We start from the raw sequence: 23,652 nt of genomic DNA on the forward strand, positions 1-23,652 counted from the left end.
GGTTATATAGCAGTTTGACAAAAACTTATTTTGATCATTGAGAAGCTTAAAATTCCCTTAACAACACAACGTCATTAAACGTTACCTTCCAACAAGTAGTCGGAGCTAGGCCTGAGACATATATATACATTTCTTTTTGTATTGTGACATTAACATATCTTTGCGTTCTAATCTTTTTGTTTATCTAAAAGACTATGTACCATTATTTCAGCATTTTGATGCATTCAATAAACTTAAACACATTCTAAACCCCATCCCTGAACTTGTTTGTCATATTGGAGTCTTCATTAAACAGTCTTTAGAACTGAGGGAGTCAGACCCGTGTCAGGCAAGGTTATGGTGGTGTTTTTTACATACATTTATAATTGAACTCTAATGTTCTATTTTTCTATATATTGTATTGTATTATTTTGTATTTCATTGTATTACATTGTATTTTATTGTATTGCATTGTATAGTATAAAATTATTGTTTCATTGTATTGCTTGACCCTCTTGGGTGTAATTTTGCAATAAAGATATATGTATGTAACTGGTGAGACCATTTGTATATATCTAAATCATATGTTTCTGGTGAGACCATTTGTATATCTTAATTATATTAAACAAGAAGTTTATGAATAGATACCAGTATAATTAAACATTGAACAATGATTAATAAAATTGACGAACGGAAATTGGGAATGTGTCAAAGCAACAACAACCCGACCACAGAGCAGACGACAACAACCGAAGGCCACCAATGGGTCTTCAATGTAGCGAGAAACTTCCGCACCTGGAGGCGTCCTTCAGCTGGTCCCTTAACAAACATGTATACTAGTACAGTGATAATGGACGTAAAACTTAACTCCGAATTATACACAAAAAATAAATTAAAATTAAAAATCATGATACAAGACGAACAAAGGCCAGAGCTTCTCAGTGACTAGTGACAGGCGTAAAATTGCGGCGGGTTAAACATGTGTATGATATATCAAGTAGACAACACCCCCCCCCCCTAATACCTCTAGCCAATGAAGAAAAGTAAACGTATTAAAATACGCACATTAAAGATTTAAATTCAGTCCAAGAGAAGTCCTATATATCAAGCATCGATATATCTATACACTGCATAGCGAACATTGTCGGAAACATATGTTTTCTATCATTTCTATATAGATTCTGTACAATTCCGAGTTAACTGATTATTGAATGAAAATTGAAAAAAAATAAATGAAAGAGATGGTCAACGTACTGTTGTCAATTTTAACACACAGAAAGGGGAAAGTGAAAATATATATGACGGGAAAAAGTAAGATAAAAGCCTCTGCAGGAATGTAAACTTTATGGTATCCGGCTTTGTATTCAGCTCAGTATACAGAAAAGGATTTAAATGTGTTTTCCCATAACACAAATATGCAACATTTTTTCAAGTTATTCGATCAACTATCATCATCTAAGTTTTTTTTTATAGTTTTTTTTCAGTAACTATAATTCGAAATCGAGTAAACGTATTATATGGCCAACCTCAATTAAGCGACCAGAACTCTGTCATGTTTATAATGGGAAAACATTATAGTGTAAGGATTTATTAGTGGTTTTTTTCCTTTAAATATATGTTGTTTCATTTTGATTCGTTTCGTTAAAAATATTAATTTAACATTTCGAAAATTAGATATTTTTAGCGGCGTAAGCGGTTTGGTGTTTGTTTTTGTGTTGGTAAGACTTCATTCTTTAAATATTGCTAATTTTAAAGTAACGTTGGCAGGAATAATGTAAGACATATACTAAGAATGAACACAAATATATTTTGCAATACTTGATTTCTGTGTTATTGCATAACCACACTAATTATTTACATTGTGAAATAATTTTGGGTGGGTTCTTACGAAATACCCGGACACCACAAGTTTCCATTTCCGCAAATTGTACGTTGTAGACGGTAGATTTATTTCCAGCAGTCTTGTAATCAGGTATGATAATGATGTCAATTTAAATCATTCGTCCAGCCCTCAATAAATTTTAAAAAGGGTTAAAATTTGCCATTATAATTTGATGCTCTTTAATTCTTCTTTAAACAATGTTAAATCGGGGCCATACCTACTACAAAATTCACATAGAAATAGTTATCATGTTACATGTACAATATACCTTTGAAGAGGCATATAGGGAGGGTATCTGCACAGAAGAAAGGGAAATACAATTGCCATTTCACGATAAACCAAGTTACCAACAATTAAAAATTTCCTGCACATACACCTTATCGCTATTTAGTCCATTCTTGGAAAAACAGTCATTTATACAACTTCCGGTTTAGGTCTTGCGGGCTGAAAATGGAGGTCATCAGCAGTGAGCTGAGGGAGGAAAAACTTTAGAAAGTGATCATCAAGAAACTTTGATATAGTATGATTCACTTTTTTCTAAATTAAAATTGAAGTAAAAAAATATTTTGTTTGAAGTATTTACGGTAGTTTAAACAGGTCTTCTTAAAAAGTATAGTGCATGGTGAATTGTTTAAACAGGGTCCCAGATAGCTTCAACTGGATGAAAAAGTTTTGTAATTTTAGAACTTATCCGGAATGGAATAAATAGCGATAAGGTGTATTGATGAGGGGGGATAGGACCTTTATCGGGACTCCGGGATTAGCCATTCTTAAGCTCGGGATTTCACGATTGACCTTTCGGTATCTGGGAATTCTTTTTTCGAATTTTGGGATTTCGGGATTCCGTACTTTTTAACCCTAAGGATTTCATGTTTTTAAGCTCAGGATTTTAGGATCAAGACTCATCCTAATTGATCTTTTTACAGATTTCAGGTATAGAACCTTTATCATGGTTGCATGAGAAATGCAAATGGCAAAATAAGTTACACAAAAATAACCCTTTACTACCCTCTCAATACAGAATAATTTATTTTAATGGTGTAGCTGCGAAAATTAGCTCTATTGTCCTTTGAAAGGTCTGCAAATATCAAAAATCATTAAAGGACCTTACATGCCTTAAAAGCTACGTTTCGCAGCTGACTATTGGTGGTAAATGACAAATTTTTTCCTGCTTTTATTTGTTCAAATGTAGTTGCAATGTCAGTTCTTCCTTTTTAATTTTCCCTCTATCATGTCTATTGGGTCCTTTTCCACAGAGACTGGTATTCTATTGAACTTTAAATATACTAGAACACACCCGTGATATCGCGGGTCCGTGACTGAATTAAAGTATATTACTATGCGCAAGCCTTAGTTTAGTATTAGGCAGATTTTACAATAAGAAGGAATTATTGTTTTTTTGTATCCATCAAAAAAGCAATTGCTGAAACTGTGAAACAGACTGTGTAATGGAGTAATGCATTATGTTAATGAATAAAATGTGTCTTTCTGAGTAAATAAACATAAAAATTACTCTGTGTTTGTGTTTTATGTTAGAATTAGAGGGTTTTCAATTTCAAAATATTGGACATGGAATAGACATCATGACCTACTTTACCGACATCCAGCTTATTTGGAGTGGAATTTTGAAGCATTATTTATAAGTGGAGCATAATAACATGGACTTATATTTTAAGAAAAAGTCTTCTTTTGTGTTTTAATCATTACTTTAAGGCAGATTTTTATTGGTAAAGGCTAAAAAAGGTAATTTAATAATATTGTTGCTAACGTCACGCCTTTTCCGTCCATTGTGATATGTCACGATCGCAATTTTCTTTTTGGTTCTCAGACAGCCCATTGTAGTTATTTTTACCCCGGGTTTTTTAAATAATTGAAAATAGCAATCATATTAAATTTGGATGACGTAAGGGGGTCAAAGGACTTGAGGAATCAATATCATTGGCTGTTTTAATTTTTGCGAACGTTACTGCTCGAGGTTTCCGTCCAAATCAGTGTCACATGAGCAACATATATTTAGATCTGTAACTCTCCTGTATAGGAGTTACAATATCGCCCTTTGCAGAAATAGATTCGGAGTCAGTTCCTTCACATGATGGGGAAGCAAAGAAGGTAAGTTGTATGTAATATTGTTACAAGAGGACCTTAAATGTATTCCGTCCATCAAAAAGACGTTAGCAACAAAACGTAATGTCATGATAGTAGATGTTGCTAATGTTACTATTACAAATTGGTTTCTTGTGTATTCCTTTGATATAAAGTACACCTGCAAATGACATTCTGTATATTTAGAAATTCTAAACCAGACTGTACAATTTTATTACTCCAGGCATATATTAAACATCACTGTGTGCATACATTTTAACTTTTAGAGATGTTGTTGCTCATGTGACATGTCCAAATGTCGCTAACGTTACTCATTTTTTGGTTTCTTGTGTATTCATTTGATATAAAGTACACCTGCAAATGACATTCTGTATATTTAGAAATTCTAAACCAGACTGTACAATTTTATTACTCCAGGCATATATTAAACATCACTGTGTGCATACATTTTAACTTTTAAAGAAGTTGTTGCTCATGTGACATGTCCAAATGTCGCTAACGTTACTCATTTTTGTCTCCGTCACATTAGCAACATGAAAGTAGGAGACAGAACACAATACTGTAAAATCTGCCATTAGTATTGTCATCTGATAAAGTCATGCCGATTATAAGATACACAGTTTCCTCTGCTTTCAAATCTTTCTGTGAACCCGTCAAACTGGAACTTATCAATTATTGGTAATATTAATTATTTGGGACGGAAACAAAAGGTCCTGGAATGGAGTATTTTTTAATCAACAACATTGTCCTATATTAGTTATATTAAATAAAGTTGAATTCTTTGATTCACTGTTTTACGTCATGCCCGCTAACAAATTGAAAACTGTACCTACATGTATACACCTTATTTTTAGTCCAGATTTTTAGTATTCGTATTTATCTTAGAAAGTCTTACTGATTAAAATACTACAATAGGTAACAATTTGACAATTAAGTAGTGCCAACCCTGTGATTATGACCGTGTATATAGCATATTAATCCTGATTACACCATTTGGTGGTGCGCCTTGGGTCCTAAATGCTCTTCAACTTTGTATTTGGTTGGCTTTTTAACTATTTTGATCTGAGCGTCACTGATGAGTCTTATGTAGACGAAACGCGCGTCTGGCGTATAAAATTATAATCCTGGTACTTTTGATAACTATTATCAGATGCGGAACATACAGATAAGGTAATAGGTAACAGGTGATTAAACTATTGGTATCGGTACCGGACTCGACCCGGAACTTCTTAATTATTGGCAATATTAATTACGTGGAAAACAAAAGGACCTGGAGTGGTGTAATTTTTAATCTACATCTTTGTACTACATTAGTTGTATATAAAGTTGAATTCTTTGATTCGTCCTTTTTACGTGATGACGGCTGACAAATTGGACCTCGTAATTTTAGTATTATAGATACATTGTATATTTTAAAACTTATCCAGTGTTCCAGCTAGGCCGTTTTCAGAGGGCGCGGCGCCCGCCCTTTTCGGAGTGGCGCCCTGTGCCCTTTTTACAGTTTCCAGGGCGCCCTGCCTTTTTTGAAGATCGATTGCATATTAATTTGTTCGTATTAATATGATACGCTAATTACTAAATTTTACCTGGGGAAAAGTTTATGACCCCAAGCTAATCAATGGTTACAACTGGTGTCATAATCTGTTGTAATAGGTAATCCGTTTATCTGTTGGGTCATTAATGATCATCAACATTAATTCATTCAAATAGAATCGGTCAGTCGGCAATTATCTTTGAAGAAATGTGCATACAACAACTTGGGCACAATTTGCGATGTTTACCGTAGTTCAATGGAGGAAACGAAATGACAGACAGTTGGAAAACCATAATAAACTCGTTGAAGACATTGTCTTACTTGTTTTCCGTATAATAAACAGAAAATTCAGACATATTTGTCATTGACTGCCTCCATTTTGATACGAAAATAACAAAATCGTCCGCCATATTGTGATCATATTTACATCATATTTACGTACTGTTTATAATCCTCCAAAGAAAGGGCACACACCCGAATAAAGAAAGATAACTCAATCTGATTTTTTTCCTAGCATTGAGTAACCCATTTACATATTCTAAAATATGTCTAAATACTTCCTGCTTAAGAATATATATGTTTATTTATTTATTTTGAGTTATGGAAAAAGTTAAAGAGGGTCTTAGTAGCAGTGTTGGTAGGGTGCCTTGGTCATCTTTTTATGTATTCTGTATTTTTGATACAATTTTTCACTGTTGCTTTATATCCTAAAATTGTGAATTTACTGAGCACAGCTGTTTTGTGCTGTATTGCCATTAAGCACAGCAGGGGTAGAAAGGTGAAACTGGTAAAATGTGGCAGACCAAAGAAACAGTATGAAACAGGTCACCTTTCAAAACATACTGCATATAAAGTTCAACTGTGCCAAGCAATGATAAAAAAAACTTGCGTGACAAGCTGTTTGACAAGTTTTTCAGCCTTAAAAGTAGAAAGATAGAGTTCTATATGGGCTAATGATGTTGTTCTTGTATAACCTGTGATTCAACGAATAAACACAAATGTTTGATTAACATCTTTTATTAAAATATGCCCTTTTCATATTATCATATCGCGCGTTAAATGCCCTTTTTCAGGATTGGCACCCTGCCCTTTTGAAAACCTAGCTGGAACACTGTTATCTACACTGCTTCCTTACTTTCTGTTAATTTTATAGTGTGACAACATCATGAACATCAGTAGATTAATTTTGAAAAATCTTTTCTGTTTTTATCTTCAGGATACGTCCATAAACCAAGATGGCAGAAAAGAAAGTAGTGTATGTTGTTGGTTTTATTGTGCTTGCTATAATTATCATGATAATAGCACTAGTAGCCACGTCACTGAAGAAACTAGCCTCAGATGAAAGTAAGTTGAAAATCAACTGTTAATCTACATTGTAGGTTAGACAGTAATCTGTTTAGCGGGTTATTTTCGTAGAGAGTAAATTTTTGCTTATTTTCGCTGAAAGATGAAATAAATTCCGCCAAATTAAAAGTATACATGCAAAGTTAACTGTAGTTCACACCTAATTTTTGAAAGTTCCTCATGATTGATATCTTTCCATTATTAATGAATTCATTTACATTTTTGTATAGTCATTTAGAGAAAGTAATTCATGACATACACCATATGGTGACCTATAGTTGTTAAATTCTGTGTCATTTTGGTCTCTTGTGGAGAGTTGTCTCATTGGCAATCATACCACACCTTCTTTTTTTAAAATCTATATAGTTTTATTATTATATTTCCAGTTGGTATAAAGTATGACACAGTTCAGAAGAAGTTAGACGATAGTACAGAAAGAGAAGGCTTACACACAGGTCCACCAGGTTTTGAATTCATCAAATTTCCAAGTGTATACAAATCACTCACATTCAATGACTTAGAAGTAAGTATAATAATAATAATTCTTTAGGCCACACTTAAAAATGTTTTGGTTTGCCCAAACCCTACCCAAAGGTTAAGACAGTGGGTAGGTAGGCAGCCATTTTCTTTTTTTTTTTTCAAAAAAAGAAATTGAAGTACCAGATGTTTATTAGTCTTCATGCCTATTTGATTAAAAAAAACCTTCTTCAAATCAGGACAATAAAAGAATTTTGAGTAGGCAGCTTTTTTCTGGGTAGGTAGCGTTTGGGCAAACAAACCTATCATTTATTATGGCCTTATTTAAAGAAGGTTACACAGTTAGCTACATTGTTTAAAGCTAATCTTCCCTGAGGCCCTCATGAAATACAATGAAATATAACAAACAATTACAAAATATCAAACAGACACACAAACATCAATAATGAAATAAAAAATTGTTATGAAATATACAATTTTCAAAACAGGTAAAAGTTACAAATTCATATACAAATGATATATGACAAATATAGTATTGGCATCAACAATATCATAAGTTTGAGTAAGTGTGTGAAAATTATCACGATTATTATGCATATAAAAAATGCACAGCTTCTTAATGTTCCAACAAGTAATTTTTTAAATCTTTTTTGAATGAGCTTGTACTTGAGGTTGATTTTTTCAGGGATATTGGTAAGTTATTCCATAAAATAGATCCTGAATATATAAAAGATTTCTTATAAAGCTCTGATTTGGCTTTTGGAACTATAGCTGAAGAACGCCTAAGGGTGTCAGAATTTCTCGCTGCATTGAAGACCTGTTTGTGACCTTCTGCTGTTGTCTGTTCCATGTTTGGGTTGTTGTCTTTTTGACACATTCCCCATTTCCACTCTCAATTTAATAGGCATATTTTAAAACATCTAAATACCAAAAGTGACAATACGTCTATCAGTTCCATACTTTTAATTATTGTTGCATGTTTTATAAATTCATGAAATTAAGGTGGTACCGAACCCCTTAACTGTCTAAAATTAATTTGGGTCTTTTAATTTTCATAAAATTTTGACAAAGTATTTACATGTACTGTGACCCATTGACATGATTGACAAAAATATAAAAAAAAATCAAAAAATTTGAACCAAGAAAAATTACACTGGTTATATATAGCAATTTGACAAACACTAATTTTGATCATTGAGAAGCTTAATGTTCCCTCAACAACACAATGTAATTAAAACGTTTAGGTCATTTTACAGAGTTATCTCCCTGTAGTGTTAGTGTACCACCTTAATTGTAAAGTTGTTCATAAAAATAAGTATTTGATTTAATTTAACTAAAACTCAATGTTTGTATAAATGAAGGAGAAATAGAAAAATAACTAGGTTTATGGATAAGACATGTTGGAAAATTTCATACATCCAAGCTGTCTAAAATCTAAATATGCAACTCATTTTAAGATACATATTGTAAACTACAATTTATTGAATGAATAACAGGACAGTACTTTTGTATCATGGCTTTATAAAATGTCCTCTTTTAACTACTTTCAATATAAAAGAAGTAGAAAAATATGAATAAAAAAAGTTAAAAAGAATTAAACATGTGAAAGTTGGTGGTTTCAACTGGTAATCATAGCCTTAAGTGTTTAAGGATTTAAGATTTAATGTCTAAAAAGACTTAAAAATATATTGCTGAATATGTTTTGTTGTGTTAAAAATATTTTTTCTGTGAGTAGACCAGAAATTCCATGCAAGTTTTCCATGTAGCCTTTAGAGTATGCTATTGTGTCCTTAACATTTTTATTCCAGTAAAATGAACTGAAATTTGGCTGTTTCAGGACAAAAGAAATATTTCTGTTATGTATACTTTTTTTTCAGTGTTTGAACAAAGATGGTGTAAAAATTGTACTAGACGTTACCTATCAGTACAAAGTCCGATCTGCCAAACTTAGGGAGGTAATCCTTGACTTCAGGGATAAAGATGGCTACACTAAAGTTCTTAGATATGCAGGTATTGTATACTTATAATACTTGAAACTGTCAATTTATCAATGAGACAACTCTCCTCAAGAGACCCAATGACACAGAAATTAACAGTTATAGACAGGTGGTTATAGATCACCTTACCACCTTCTACTATATGCAAACCAAAAACTGCATAGTGAGCAATTAAAGGCCTGGAATCACAAATTTAAATTAATTTATAAAAAAATGAACAAAAACAAAAATGCTATTCAGCAACTTACAACAACCACTGAATTACAGGCTTCTGACTTTGGACAGGCACATGCATAAACAATGTGACAGGTTAAACATGGGTTCTTACCCTTCCCCTAACCAGGGACAATGATGTAACTGTACAAATAGAAAGAACATTTATGTGAGCATGTTCTGAAAGGATATTTCTATCATTCATAAATATTTTATTTCAGGACAGTCAGCTTTACATGAGTCATGTAGCTATTTTAATACATCTCAGTTTCAAGCTGAGCGTGCCAACTTTCAGGAAAAAGTGAGAGAACAGATTGTGGGCAGATATGAAGAACTGAATGCTGATATCACTGACTTACAGGTGAGAAAATAAAGCTTACAATATGATCTGCGTCAAATAGAAATGGACCTCAGGCAAATAAATATCAAAACATCTGTAAACCTTTTTAGGTTAAAAAAATCTTCTCCAAAAAGTATGTTTCTGTTTAAAAAAATTGATTGGACTGTTTTTTTAGAATCCTACAAAACAAAGCAAAACTCATAGATGTTAAAGGACTATTCTCTCATTTATGATTTTGCTTAATTCCATCAAAGTCTTTTACATGTACATGTATACCTGCACTTGCATAAGGTGGATTTTTATTCGGCTCATATTTTGTATACCCCTTGTCCATCTATCTGTTCCTCCATCTGTTTGTCTGTCTGTCTGTCTGTTCGTCTATCTGTCTGTTTGTCCATCTGTCTGTTTGTCCATCTGTCTGTTTGTCTGTCTGTCTGTTTGTCCATCTGTCTGTTCATCCATCTGTCTGTCCATCTGTCTGTTCATCCATCTGTCTGTCTGTTTGTCTGTCTGTTCGTCCATTTGTCTGTTCATCTATCTGTCTGTTTGTCCATCTGTCTGTTACTCCTGTTAGTCCATCTGTCTGTTCGTCTGTCTGTCTGTTTGTCCATCTGTCTGTTCGTCTGTCTTTCTGTTTGTCCATCTGTCTGTTCATCCATCCGTCTGTTTGTCCATCTGTCTGTTTGTCCATCTGTCTGTTCGTCTGTCTGTCAGGTATTTTCAGCATACTTTTCTCATGTCCAACTTTAAAACAGATCAATTTCATATTTGGTAAGGAGCTGGAAAGTTGCCATGTGAGAGCAAAAATGTATTGTAAGTGTACATATAAGAGGGAGACAGTAATTAAATAATGAAAGGATTACTTCCCTTTGTGCATTGAATAAATACCAAGTAAAATCAGCAAGATTAGAAAAAAAGCATTGCTTAATATCCAGGGGGGAAAAAAGGACATAACCGTATTGTTTCATTTCACACGTATATGAAGTTAACATTGCTAAACAATATTCTAGTACCTTATTAGAATTTGGGAGATAATAATTAAATAAAACAAGGATTACTTCCCTTTGTACATAAAATAAGCATAAAAGTATTGTAAAATGTCACATGTTAATGTTGATCAAATAAACATTTCAAAACAATATTCTACTTTTTTAGAAAAGGGGAGATAATAATTAAATATTTTAAGGATTACTTCCTTTTGTATATTAAATAAACATAAAAGTATTGGTAAATTTCACATGTTATAAACATTTCTAAACAATATCTTACCTTTTTAGAATAGGGGAGATAATTATTAAACATTAAAAGGATTACTTCCCTTTGTTTATTAAATAAACATAAAAGTATTGTTACCAGGGTTTCCCCTGGGTCAATTATTTTTTTCGCCACCTCTTTCGCCAAAACAATATATTTTTCGCCACTTTATTATTTTTTTCGCCAAATAACATGACTATATTTTTCGTTTAAAATTAACATTTTTTTTTCCACCCCCTCCCCCTTTTCCTTAAATAAGATGATTTTGCCCATTGTGTCTATGATTATGCTCTCAAACTTATTTTGGAGTTTACATGTTAATGAATAAACACTAAACATTTACTTTAAAACAACAGATTTTTTGAATTTAAAAGGGAAAACTGTTCATTGTATTTTAAACATCTTTTCTAATTGATTGGGCCACTATACTTTTAATAACAAAGAAGATATACGTCCTGGAATATAGCAAACTTAATGGACATGTTTTGATTATATAATACCAGTATAGTTCGTAGGGAAAGTTTCTTTAAAAGAAAAATACTGATGTTCCCTTGTGTACTAAGAAGTTTTTTTTACAACAAAATAAAAACTTTTATCACATGAAATTGATCCCTCGTTTCATGTGTAGTCATTACATTGAAGGACTACTCTCATTCGAGCCAACCTTTTGGATAGATTTCTTCATAACGACAGTTTTCTTTTCTTGACCATCGTAAATGAAAAAGTTGAGACGTAAAACTATGCTTGAAACACGTGTGTCACTCAAACGACTTTAAAAACGTCAAAGAATAATTAAAGTTTTAAATCCGAGATTTTTCTTGCTTTTGGACATTTTTCAACACAACAACAGCTTTCTTTTCTTAACTATCTTTAAAAGCGGAGGAGACGTCAACAGTTTGCTTCAAACACGTGCGTCGCAAAGTGTTAAATAAATTCTGTATGTGACATTAGCAGAAGCCATTTAACCATATCATTTTGTCAAACAATTTAATCAACACCTTTATTAATATAGTCCTTTGTTGTCGATAGCTATAAAATGCAATCAGCTGATTATTGATTTTCTGTCCAAACCTTAATGAGGTCAAGGTGAATTCCAAGTATTGTCTGATCGGGTAAAGTCCGAGAAACTCGACAAAAGTAAATAAACAAGATGGAGGAAAATAAATCGTTCTATATATTTCTTTCGCCAAATTCTTTTGCAAATGACGAATTTTTATCGCCACAATTATTATTTTTTCGCAAATTGCGAAAATAGCGACCGCCAGCGGAAACCCTGATTGTTACATTTCACATGTTAATGAAGTTAACATTGCTAAACAATATTCTACCTTTTTAGGTGAGCAACATTGCTCGTCCATCCGAGTATGAGAGTGCTATTAGGAGTAAAGAAAGAGCGAGGGAAGATATTCAGGTGGCCAACAATGAACGTCCAAGACTTTTGACTGAGGCAGAGACACAGAAACGTGAAGCTGAAACACAAGCAAAGATTATTATAGACAAGGCAGAATCAGATGCTCGTATCTTAGCTAATAGGTAAGAATATTTTTATGCCCCAGAGTTTGACTGTCTCTCTAGTGTCTTTTGCCGCTCTCTTCTAAGGCAGTAAGGAGTGTAAGTAAAAGAGGGACAAAAGATACCAAAGGGATAGTTAAACTCATAAATCTAAAACAAACTGACAACGCCATGGCTAAAAACGAAAAAGACAAACAGACAAACAATAGTACACATGACACAACATAGAAAACTAAAGAATAAACAACATGAACCCCACCAAAAACTAGGGGTGATCTCAGCTGCTCGAAAAGGGTAAGCAGATCCTGCTCCACATGTGGCACCCAGGGTTTCCGCTGGCGGTCGCCATTTTCGCAATTTGCGAAAAAATAACAATTGTGGCAATTAAAATTCGTCATTGGCGAAAGAATTTGGCGAAAGAAATATATAACGATTTATTCTCAGCCATCTTGTTTATTTACTTTTTTCGGGTTTCTCTGACTTTACCGATCAGACAATACTCGGAATTCACCTTGAACTCGTTAAGATTTTGACAGAAAATCAATAATCGGCTGATTGCATTCATAGCTATCGACATCAAAGGACTAATTAATAAAGGTGTTGATTGTATGATATGACAAAATGATATAGTTAAATGGCTTCTGTCATATGTCACAAAAAGGTTTCTTAACCACTTTGCGACACACGTGTTTGAAGCAAAAATTTTACGCTTCCTCTCTTTCTTTTGTATGATAGTCCAGAAAAGAATATTGTTGTTCTGACGGAAAATGTTCAAAAGCAAGAAAGGTCTCTGATTTAAAACTTTATCATTTAACTTTCATATAGATTATTAATTTGAGTGGGTACTTCAAAGTCGTTTCAGTGATTCACGTGTTTCAAGCATATACTTTTACTTATTTCCGATGGTCTAGAAACGAAAACTGTCGTTATGAAGAAATCTATTCAAAAGGTTGGCACGAGAGTAACCCTTCAATGTAATGACTACACCTTACGCGAGGTATCAATTCCAAGTGATAAGATCTTCGTTTTGTTGTAAAAACCACTTCTAACTTAGTGTGTGGGGGGGGGGGGGGGCTGAAAAAAAATAATTTTAAAAGAAAAATATATTTGTATTACTTGGCAAAAAAAATAATAAAGTGGCGAAAAATATATTGGTTTGACGAAAGAAGTGGCGAAAAAAATAATTGACCCAGGGGAAACCCTGGTGGCACCTGTTGTGTTGTTAATAAAAAATCCGGTAAATAGTCTTAATTCGGTAGGTCACATTCATGAAAGGGAAGGCGTCCTAAGAATGTCTGAACTGACTTTGTTAAACACTGTTGCGTTGACAGTCAGAATAATGTCTCAGCTGAGATTGTTAAAAACTGTTAATTCAGAATATATTTGGTACATTTTTTATAGTGATTTTGTCATTTAAAACTAATATATAAAAATAAATCAAAATGTAAGTTTAAATTATTGCAATTGTAATGTAACCCTGTCATATTTTTTTGGCAATATTAAAAACAATACAATAATTTTTGAATTTTTAGAAGGCTGATAATCTTCATACATCAAAATTGATGAATTTAAATTGCATCATGCAGGGATTTTGTGTTAATGTCAGTTTGTATAAAGTAAGAACTCTTTGGTATGAGCAGCCCTCAACACCTCTGTTTAGAGAAATTGTGAAAAATTATTTATAACTATGCACTTTTCAGTATAATATTTAATTTTTTCAATTTTCTTTTAGAGCTACAACTGAAGCACAGGCAATTATTGCCCAGTATGAAAAAGAGGCTGAAGCGTACAAGAAGATTGTTGAAGCTTCAGGACTTGGATTCACTATTGATGGTTTCATTTCCTATCTTGGTGTACGAGTAATCGCTGATGCGAAGAATCCTGTCTACATAGGCTTGGACAGCCCAGCAAAGACCGTTTATCCTTAAAAAGTGTTTAAACCTTTGTGTATGTCAGAATTGTCTCCCTTTTGCTACATCCTGTCAAATGGTCTCCCTTTTTCTGCATCCTGTCAAATTGTCTCCCTTTTTCTGCATCTTGTTAATTTTGAAAATTTATCTTTTTATTGCAGAACATTGTTTAATACAGTATTTGCTTTAAACAGATTGTTCAATAAGATCAGATCGCAATTTTGAAATTAAGCTTAATGATCAAATACAAGACATTTTTGAAAGAGATATTGTTAAAAGAAGTAAAAAGAGAAACCAAAGTTTTCAAAAGGCTATTTCAGAATTATCGGAATTACCCCAAAATGAAAACAACGTAATTTCATTAGTATATTTTTGATATTTTAATTGTGTTTATTGTCCTTAACCAGTCACTATGCTTTGGTGTACTCTTTTTTGAAAATAATACCCAGAATGCATTAGATTCTGAAAGGCAAATTTATGTTTGACCTTGATGGTGTATTCTTTTTTGAAAATGTTACCCAGAATTCATTAGATTTTGAAAGGCAAATTTATTTTTAGCTTAAATGATTAGATATTTTGATATACTTTCTAAAAAAAAATATTATATTCGCTTGGGTTTGGCAGACAAATTTGACATACTTTCATATATTTCATTTTTCTCAGGAAACTTTTATCATTCTGTGATCCTTAAAATCATCATTTTTGTATTTTATTCTGAGCATCTTGTTTATATTATGTAAACTGTTAAAATATACTTTCAGCATTTGCAGAGCTTTTCTTTTGTTTTAAGCAAGTTTTACCCAATTCTTTCACTGCAATCAATTGTTTTTTTATATTTAATATACTGTATATTTAATGAATGTGCAATGAAATGCTGAATTTACAGTAGGCTAGAGGCATAGAAAATTACAAAATATTTTAATGACTTATTCAATAAAAAGATATGCTACCAGATGTGTATTTGGAAAGGAAAAAAAAATTATTCTACCATCTCATGTGGTCCCAAATGAGTCATACTAACTTATAATATCAGGGTATTAATTGTCATGAATTTTTCTTTGATTTAAATCCTTGTCTGAAACCACTAATTTTTTTCTTCTTCAAATAATCAATGTATGCACAGTAATCCAAGAGTTTAAAAATGTGCCCATCATTAAAGATAATAAGCAATATGTACACATGCAGTTATCTAATATATAACATTTTAGTATTTTCACAGGGATATATAGTAAATATTTTACTCTGTTAAAAGGTGTTATCGCTATTTTGTGGATTTTTCCTTTGATCTTTTTTGTGATAATTTTCATATCATGCTTCTTGCTTGAGATGGAAAAATTATCTCTAGAAACTAAGGAGACCACGTGGCGTTGCTAACGAAATTGACATGAAATTGACAACGTCGTCATAGGTAAAATAGCGATAAATAGATAATCATTGGTCATCTCAACTCGATTGCTTTTCTCACTTTCGCTGTACCAGCTCAAGCGAGAAAATCAATCTCGTTGAGATGATCAACGATAATCTATAATTACAATGCATGTGACCGCAGACAGTTTTAAGAAGCAGTAATGTCAGTTATAATCCAAAGATAAATATATTTTATTAGTGCAAGGGTAAATTAGTAGAGAAGATAGATATGAAACGTTTGTTTCATTGGTTTTGAATATGATAACCAAAGAGGTAAAGCAGTTATTTAGTCATGACTGTTGTAGAAATATTTTTATTAGTTGTTGTATCTTTTTAAAAATTGTAAATTATTAGGTATATTTTATTATGTTGTAGTATTTGATTAAATGAATTAGTTTTAAGAATTTGAAAGGTAAAAAGATATTTAGCAACTAATCCATCAACCCATAAATTCTAATAGAAAGTGGGGGTAAAAGTATATTAAATATAGAGCTATCTTGAATTCCATAAATCTTTTTAATTATCTATGAAAATTTTGACTTTTTATCTGTTTAATGTAAATCTTCCAATTGTTTACAGGTTCTGCTTTGGTTTATAAAAAGATATACATGTACTTAAAGAATTTTGGGTCCTCAATGTTCTTCAATTTCTTTCTGTATTTGGCCTCCTTAAAAGTTTTCGTTACATGCATCACCAATGAGTCTTTTGTAGACAAAACTTCTGTGTGGCATATATTTTATTTTATCCTGGTATCTATATAATTACAATGTGGTTATTCTCACATTTACAATAAAATCTTCCTGAGTTTGTAGTAAAAGACCTCTTTATAAGGCTTTGTGTTTTATTTTCCATTTTATATGAGATTTTTAAAATATTGCTCACATTTTTGTACTCACCTATTTATTGATTTTTTGTTGGTGTTTGCTACATTAGTTTTGTAAGTGTTCATCATCCTCCACATTTGTATGCTGTACATGACTTTGAATTGTATAACATAATTTTGTAAAAGAGGTGGGTTTTTTTAGAATTTGTATATAGAATGCTTTTCTGTGTGAAATAGGCACTTTTTGGTTACAGTGTGTTTTTATTTTAATATGTAATTATGTGAAACCAATTGCGTGAAATCCAAGGGCAATAGACTATTTTTATATTACCAACTTTTGACTCATATAACACTGGTTTTATGTTTGATTTTACTTATTTTGGTTGCTCTCACTTCACTGGTATCTGGATGGCTAAACACAGGATAGGATACCTGTTGAAAAAAACATAAAATCAGGAGTAAAAATGTGGTAATATTAAAACAGTGTATTGACTTCAATATTGCTATTCTAACTGAAAATGAAAAAGAAATATTATATTCTTAGTAGTAAAAGCAATTCATGTCAACTACAATTGAGCTAGAACAATCAAAAGTGTGAATTCTTTCTTTTTTTTTTATTTTACCCTCATATAACGTACAGTTAAATATTTCAAAGGGCGATAACTCTTGCAATCATTAATTTGTTTCTAGTAGTAAATTCCGCCCAAAAAGAAGCTTTTTATGCACTCACATGAAACAGATGTAAAACAATCAATGTTAATAAGAAGCTTTAAATGCAATAATAAATATAATTGACATGAACATACCATTGATTTTTAAGAGTGATCTCCCCTGCCCTACCTCTTTAATGCAGAAATTGATGCAACTTCTTTAAGATAACAGATGCTTTTTTCTGCAATTTATTAAAAAGTGCCTTCCTTTCCTAATTGCTGAGAATATTTTGTGTATAGATGAAATATATTTTCATATTCACTCACTCATCATATATTCATTTTTAAGGTATTTATGCAGTTGTAACCTTATTTGGAATACATTAAAATATCTTCAAAAACATAGATAAGAAGAGAGCCATTTTCATGGCCCTTAAAATTTTAATCTCAAAAGAAAAATTGCATTCAAAAATGACATTTTTTCAGCAAAATATCTCATTAATTTTTTTTTGGTCAATCTAAATAATTTTCCCACATTTCTGGCAGATTTTTAACAAGCTGAAATACTTTCAGGTCTTAAATTAAAGGTTGTGAAATGGTTCAAGATCAGAGGGTGAAAGTTGTAGTGTTTCATCGATTTTTGATTGCAAAAAATCTACTTGCAGCTATAACTGCATATTCAGTGTAACAAATTAGTATTTTTTCTGGAAGAGGTACAAAGGGTATTTTTCCAATATTCATGTACATTTCACCTTTGAATTTGACCAATAAGGGACCAAAAAAGTGGCTCTTTTTCCTTTTTTAATAAGTTATAATTGCTTCTCTATGAATATGAAGACTAATGTAACCAGGCACTATTTTAGGGATATTTATTTTTAGGACACCCTATATTAAATATATAAAGTCACCACATTTAGTCCTTTAACCAGTCATATCCATATAAATCAATAGGAGGTAAGATGACTATATTTATTAACTTACACAACACATTTAGATTCCATATTCTTATCCAATCATATGGCATATCTAGTATTATTAGTTTTCATGTTGTTATGTTGTCTGAAATTGATGTTCTGTTGTTCGGTGTGAGCCAAGGCTCCGTGTTGAAGGCTGTACATTTGCACTCACACCACATCTTCCTATATCTATTATGTCTTTAAATGTAGTACCTGTCTGTGTGATGATTAAGCAAGGTAATCTATGTTTTTTTATGATGTTTCGATTTTTGTTTTTTTAATAGAAAGCATCATATCATTCAATGAACTAGCACTTAATATGGTATGGGCATTTTTTCTTTTAATACTAACTTTATTAGGTCGAATAAGGAAAAAACCCGAGAATAACAATATCACAAACGACCAAAAAAAGCATATCTGTCTATTATGTCAAAAGTAAAATTATTACTTAATGATAATCAAAATATTTTGATATTTATTTTTTGCATAAATTGATGACAATCATATTGATCTTTTTATTGTAAAATTCAAGGCAAGCCCAACACGAAGTAAGTTAAAATGAAAATGACTACTACCAACTAAAAATATCAGAAAGAATCACTTATTTCTAAAGGTTTTAGGTTTGTTTTTAGTACAGTCAAACCTGCCTAAAAGACTACCTGTATTAAGCAAAAACCTGTGTTATAAGACTATTAATTTTAGATCCCTCTTTAGTACATTTTTCATAGATTGAATCTGTATTAAAAGACCAGGTTTCTTAAATGACAGTGGCGGATCCAGAGGGGAAGTTCCAGGGGTTGGAACCCCCCTTTTTTTTTGGAAGATCAATGCATTTGAATTGGGATATATAGTTGGAACCCCCTCTATAATGGGTTGAGAACCCCCCTTTTTAAAATGGCTGGATCCGCCCCTGACTACATTTTTGATCTCCCTTAAGTGGTCTCTTAAAACAGGTTTCACTGTACATTTTAATTTGTATGATTTATTTCTATAATTACAACCATTACTGTACAGTATATCATATTTCTATGGCAACATTAGTAGAACCACCTGTAGTTTATTTATATTTTGAATAAACATTTTTACCTAACTGAACTTCAATATCATCTTCAACATATTTACCACTGATGTTAAGCATTCAACAATCAAATAAGCAATCAATCCTTTCAAACAAAATAGTATAACAAATATAACCAACTTATGGGTAAATTGAAACAGGGAACACATAAAACTGTTAAAATCAAATGCTATCAAATACCAATTGAAAAGCAACTGACAAATTTCTGATTCGGAACAGAAATTTTCTAAGGAATACAGTTGATGGAACATGGTTTTATACTTTTTGGATTCGAGCATCACTAATGAGTCTTTTGTAGACGAAACATGCGTCTGGCGTATATTAAAATTTTAGTCCTGGTATCTATGATAAGTTTAATTATAGCTGCTACATCATTTGTACATACTTTTATGAAAGTTAATAGTTCCGTTATAGTGACAAGATTGGGCAATGAACCCAACAGACGTAATAAAAAGTAAAAATACTGAAATCCGAGGAAAATTCAAAACATATAGTCCCTCATCAAATGGCAAAATCAAAATCTCAAACACGTCAAACAAAAGGACAACACCTGTCATATATCTGACTTGGTACAAGCATTTCCTTGTGTAAAAAATGGTATATTTTACCTGGTTTTATAGCTAGCTAAACCTCTCACTTGTATGACAGTCACATGCATCAAATTCCATTATATTGACAACAATGCGTGAACAAAACAAACAAATATAATAGGTAAAAATGTCAAAATTACAGCAGTCAACATTGTGTTTTAATTGAAAAAAAACCATTACAAATATATATCAAAATAGCACAAAAAGTCGTATAGACCAGGCACATTAGCGAAAATTAAAGAAAAGAATACAAAAATTTACCATAGTACAGTAACACAATGACAGGACATTTAAGTACAGAGCCACGTCATATATGTAACAATAATTTGTAGCCTGGAGCCAAACATTTGTAAATGTACATCACAAACATACAACACTACAGACCAATTATTCTTATAAACATACAAGATATTCAAACAAAAAAGGTCTAGTAGATAGTAAAGAACCTACCATAGATGCTAGAATTAAGATTTTGTAAGTCAGATATGCGCTTCGCCTACAAAAGACTCATCAGTGAATAAACTCATTATAGATACCAGGACTAAATTTAGTATATACACCAGACACGCGTTTCGTCTACAAAAGACTCATCAGTGACGCTCGTATCCAAAAAAAATTAAAAAGGCCAAATAAAGTACGAAGTTGAAGAGCATTGAGGACCAAAATTCCTAAAAGTTTTGCCAAATACAGCTAAGGTAATCTATGCCTGAGGTAAAAAAGCCTTAGTTCTTCAAAAAATTCAAAAATTTGTAAACAGTTTATTTATAAATATAACCATATCAATGACAATTCATGTCAGCACAAAAAGTGCTGACTACTGTGATGTATATTTGACAATGATGTCATCTTCTGCTTCATAAGGCGCAACCTATATACATCCATTTTATTTGGTTACACTACAGGTATGCTAAAATGTTATGGAGTAAGCACAGTTTCCAAAAATAAATAGAATATTGATGGTACATACCTTATATAGTATAGGGGCGAAAGATACCAGAGAGAAATTCAAACTCATAAATCGAAAATAAGTAGACAATAAAATAGACAATCAATAGTACACCAAACACATGAACAGACTAAGCAACGTTGAATATTTGTTTATTTCTCAACGTTGAAAATGTTACGTTGCTTCAACGTTGAATATACGTTGATCAGATTTCAACCTTATTTCAACGTTTATTCAACGTTGAGTGCCTGCTTGGTAATTTATAAATATAACCATATCAATAACAATTCATGTCCACACAAAAAGTGCTGACTACTGTGATGTATATTTGACAATGATGTAATCTTCTGCTTCAACAGGTGCAACATATATGCATCCATTTTATTTGGTTACACTATAGGTAGGCTAGAATGTTATGGAGAAAGCACATTTCCCAAAATATATAGAATATTGATGGTACATACCTTATATAGTATAGGGGCGAAAGATACCAGAGAGAAATTCAAACTCATAAATCGAAAATAAGTAGACAATAAAATAGACAATAAAAATAGTACACCAAACACATGAACAGACTAAGCAACACGAACCCAACCATAAACTGGGGTACATGTTATTAAGTACTAGATCACAACCGTGACTGAATTAAAGTATATAACTATGCGTTAAGCTGGGGTCACACATTCACGATTTTTACTACCGTCCTTGACAGGACCATTCCCGATTAAAATTAATTAAAAGTCTGATCAAGATCCTGTGAATCGTGGATGGAAATTCAAACCTAAATTGAAATTTGTAAAAAAAAAAATTGATCACGACACCAATCAGATAGTGTTCAGGAAGCGTCGACATTGAACCGTTTCTAAGCGAATTTGTCCCGATAATCCCGTTCTGAATCCACTTCTAATCCGATTTGTATTTTTCGCCAGGTAAAATTCGACCGATTCCGTCACGACTGCGTCCCGACTCTACCGAATGATATCCGACAGATATCAGACAGTGACCAGAACCGATGCTGACGGAAGTTATCCGTTCGAAAACTGTTGTCATATTCGGGATAATCAGGTACTGTCGGAACGTAATCCTATCACAGTCCGCTCTATCGCATTGCAAACGGCTTTGTCTGGTCTCAGTCGTATTGTATTCTGTAATTGTCGGGACTTTGACGTGGGTATCATTGACGAATTTTGTATTAATAACGGGACTGTTTCGGAACGGTTTCGGCAAAAAACGGTTCGCAATCGACAAGATCTGGATGCAATCTGGACTCAATCGGTAGAAAAACAGCTATGAAAAATTACTCCAGATCATTCCCGTTCCACAGGACACCGTCTAGAATACACAAGACATTGTTCGGAATTCGATCCGATACAGCAGAATCTGTCACGACATAGCCACGATTGTCATCCGATTTCACAAAATCGGCTGAGTTGCCCCGAATGTTACTGGATGCGCCTGACTGTCGGGATGCTTTGCCGAACTATTCGGACCCTTCCCGACCCGTAGGAATCTGTTACGAACTAAAACGACTGCGTTCAGACAATGATAGGACATTCCAGATAATTGTGGATACTAATCCGACTTTTCCACTTTTCGAGTCGTATTGCTGTCTGATCTCAAACGGGAGCAATAATCGGCAATGTGTGAACCCCGCATTAGCCTTATTTTGATATTGGTATTGTCATCTGATAAAGTCCTGCCGATTATAAGATAGACAGTTTTCACTGCTTTCAAACTCTTTCTGTGTGAACCCGTCGACCTGTAACTTATCAATTTTAAGTAATATTAATTATTTGTAAACACCGTTTGTTGGTGCGCCTGTCAGACGCGGAACGTACAGATAAGGTAATAGGTAACAGGTGAAAATACTTTTGGTATCGGTATCGGAATCGACCCGGAACTTGTTAATTATTTGCAATATTAATTATGTGGAAAACAAAAGGGTCTGGAGTGGTGTAATTTTTAATCAACACCATTGTCCTATATAATTTATATAAAGTTGAATTCTTTGATTTGTCGTGTTTACCCCATGACTGTTGACAAATTGGACCTCGTTATTTTAGCATTGTAGATACATATCGAATAATAAAAAAATGCAGTGGTAAACAAAATATAAACAATACATGAATAACACTTAATGTAAAATGTAAAATCACAAAACGGAAAGTCCCTAATCAAATGATAAAATCAAAAGATAAAGCACATCAAACGAAAAGAAAACAACTGTGATATTCCTGACTTGGTACACGTGATTTCTCATGTAGAAAATGGTTGATTGAACCTGGTTTTATAGCCAGCTTAAAACCTCTCACTTGTATGACAGTCACATCAAATGTTCGATTAGTACCTCAGGACACATCTGCACCAGGATTGACCAAAAGTTAAAAAGTAAAAAACACGATGGTGGAATGCATACATACCGAATAACGAAAAGAGTCAAACAACCAAAAGAAACAATATAAAAAAGAAAAAGATAAACATCAGTATACAAAACGTACATATCGTCTGGTTTGTAATGTTTTAAATTCTAGGAAATCTGTCTTAGAATATATTTTGAGAAAGGTGTATATGAAGTTACTTTAATTTCTAGGAGAATATTGTTTTAAGAAACATAGGTATGCTGTTTCCGGCGTCGGCGACGACGACGGTAGCGGTAG

At 32.5% G+C, this 23,652-nt stretch overlaps 1 protein-coding gene across 2 annotated transcripts; it reads left to right on the top strand.

Annotated features, from left to right (window-relative positions):
• Positions 1–1,589: 1,589 nt before the first annotated feature.
• Positions 1,590–19,471, top strand: LOC134693969 (uncharacterized). Of its 2 annotated transcripts, none has more exons than XM_063554953.1 (7): positions 1,590–1,697; positions 6,715–6,842; positions 7,229–7,365; positions 9,197–9,329; positions 9,751–9,890; positions 12,460–12,656; positions 14,368–19,471. In XM_063554953.1, exons 2-7 carry the CDS (start codon positions 6,734–6,736, stop codon positions 14,561–14,563), a joined length of 912 nt encoding a protein of 303 aa, XP_063411023.1. In that variant the 5' UTR covers positions 1,590–1,697; positions 6,715–6,733; the 3' UTR covers positions 14,564–19,471. The 2 variants fall into 2 exon arrangements, with proteins under 2 accessions (XP_063411023.1, XP_063411022.1); XM_063554952.1 differs by lacking the exon at positions 1,590–1,697 and adding an exon at positions 1,704–1,951.
• Positions 19,472–23,652: the final 4,181 nt, after the last annotated feature.

This window comes from Mytilus trossulus, chromosome 13 (genome assembly GCF_036588685.1).
Source record: "Mytilus trossulus isolate FHL-02 chromosome 13, PNRI_Mtr1.1.1.hap1, whole genome shotgun sequence".
NCBI classification, from domain to species: domain Eukaryota; kingdom Metazoa; phylum Mollusca; class Bivalvia; order Mytilida; family Mytilidae; genus Mytilus; species Mytilus trossulus.

Excerpts from the sequence above, each read along its gene's own strand:
- LOC134693969 (XM_063554953.1), top strand. The coding sequence starts at position 6,734 with ATGGCAGAAAAGAAAGTAGTGTATGTTGTTGGTTTTATTGTGCTTGCT. Across the intron at positions 6,843-7,228 it reads GAAACTAGCCTCAGATGAAA|TTGGTATAAAGTATGACACA; the intron begins GTAAGTTGAAAA and ends TTATATTTCCAG. Across the intron at positions 9,330-9,750 it reads TAAAGTTCTTAGATATGCAG|GACAGTCAGCTTTACATGAG; the intron begins GTATTGTATACT and ends ATTTTATTTCAG.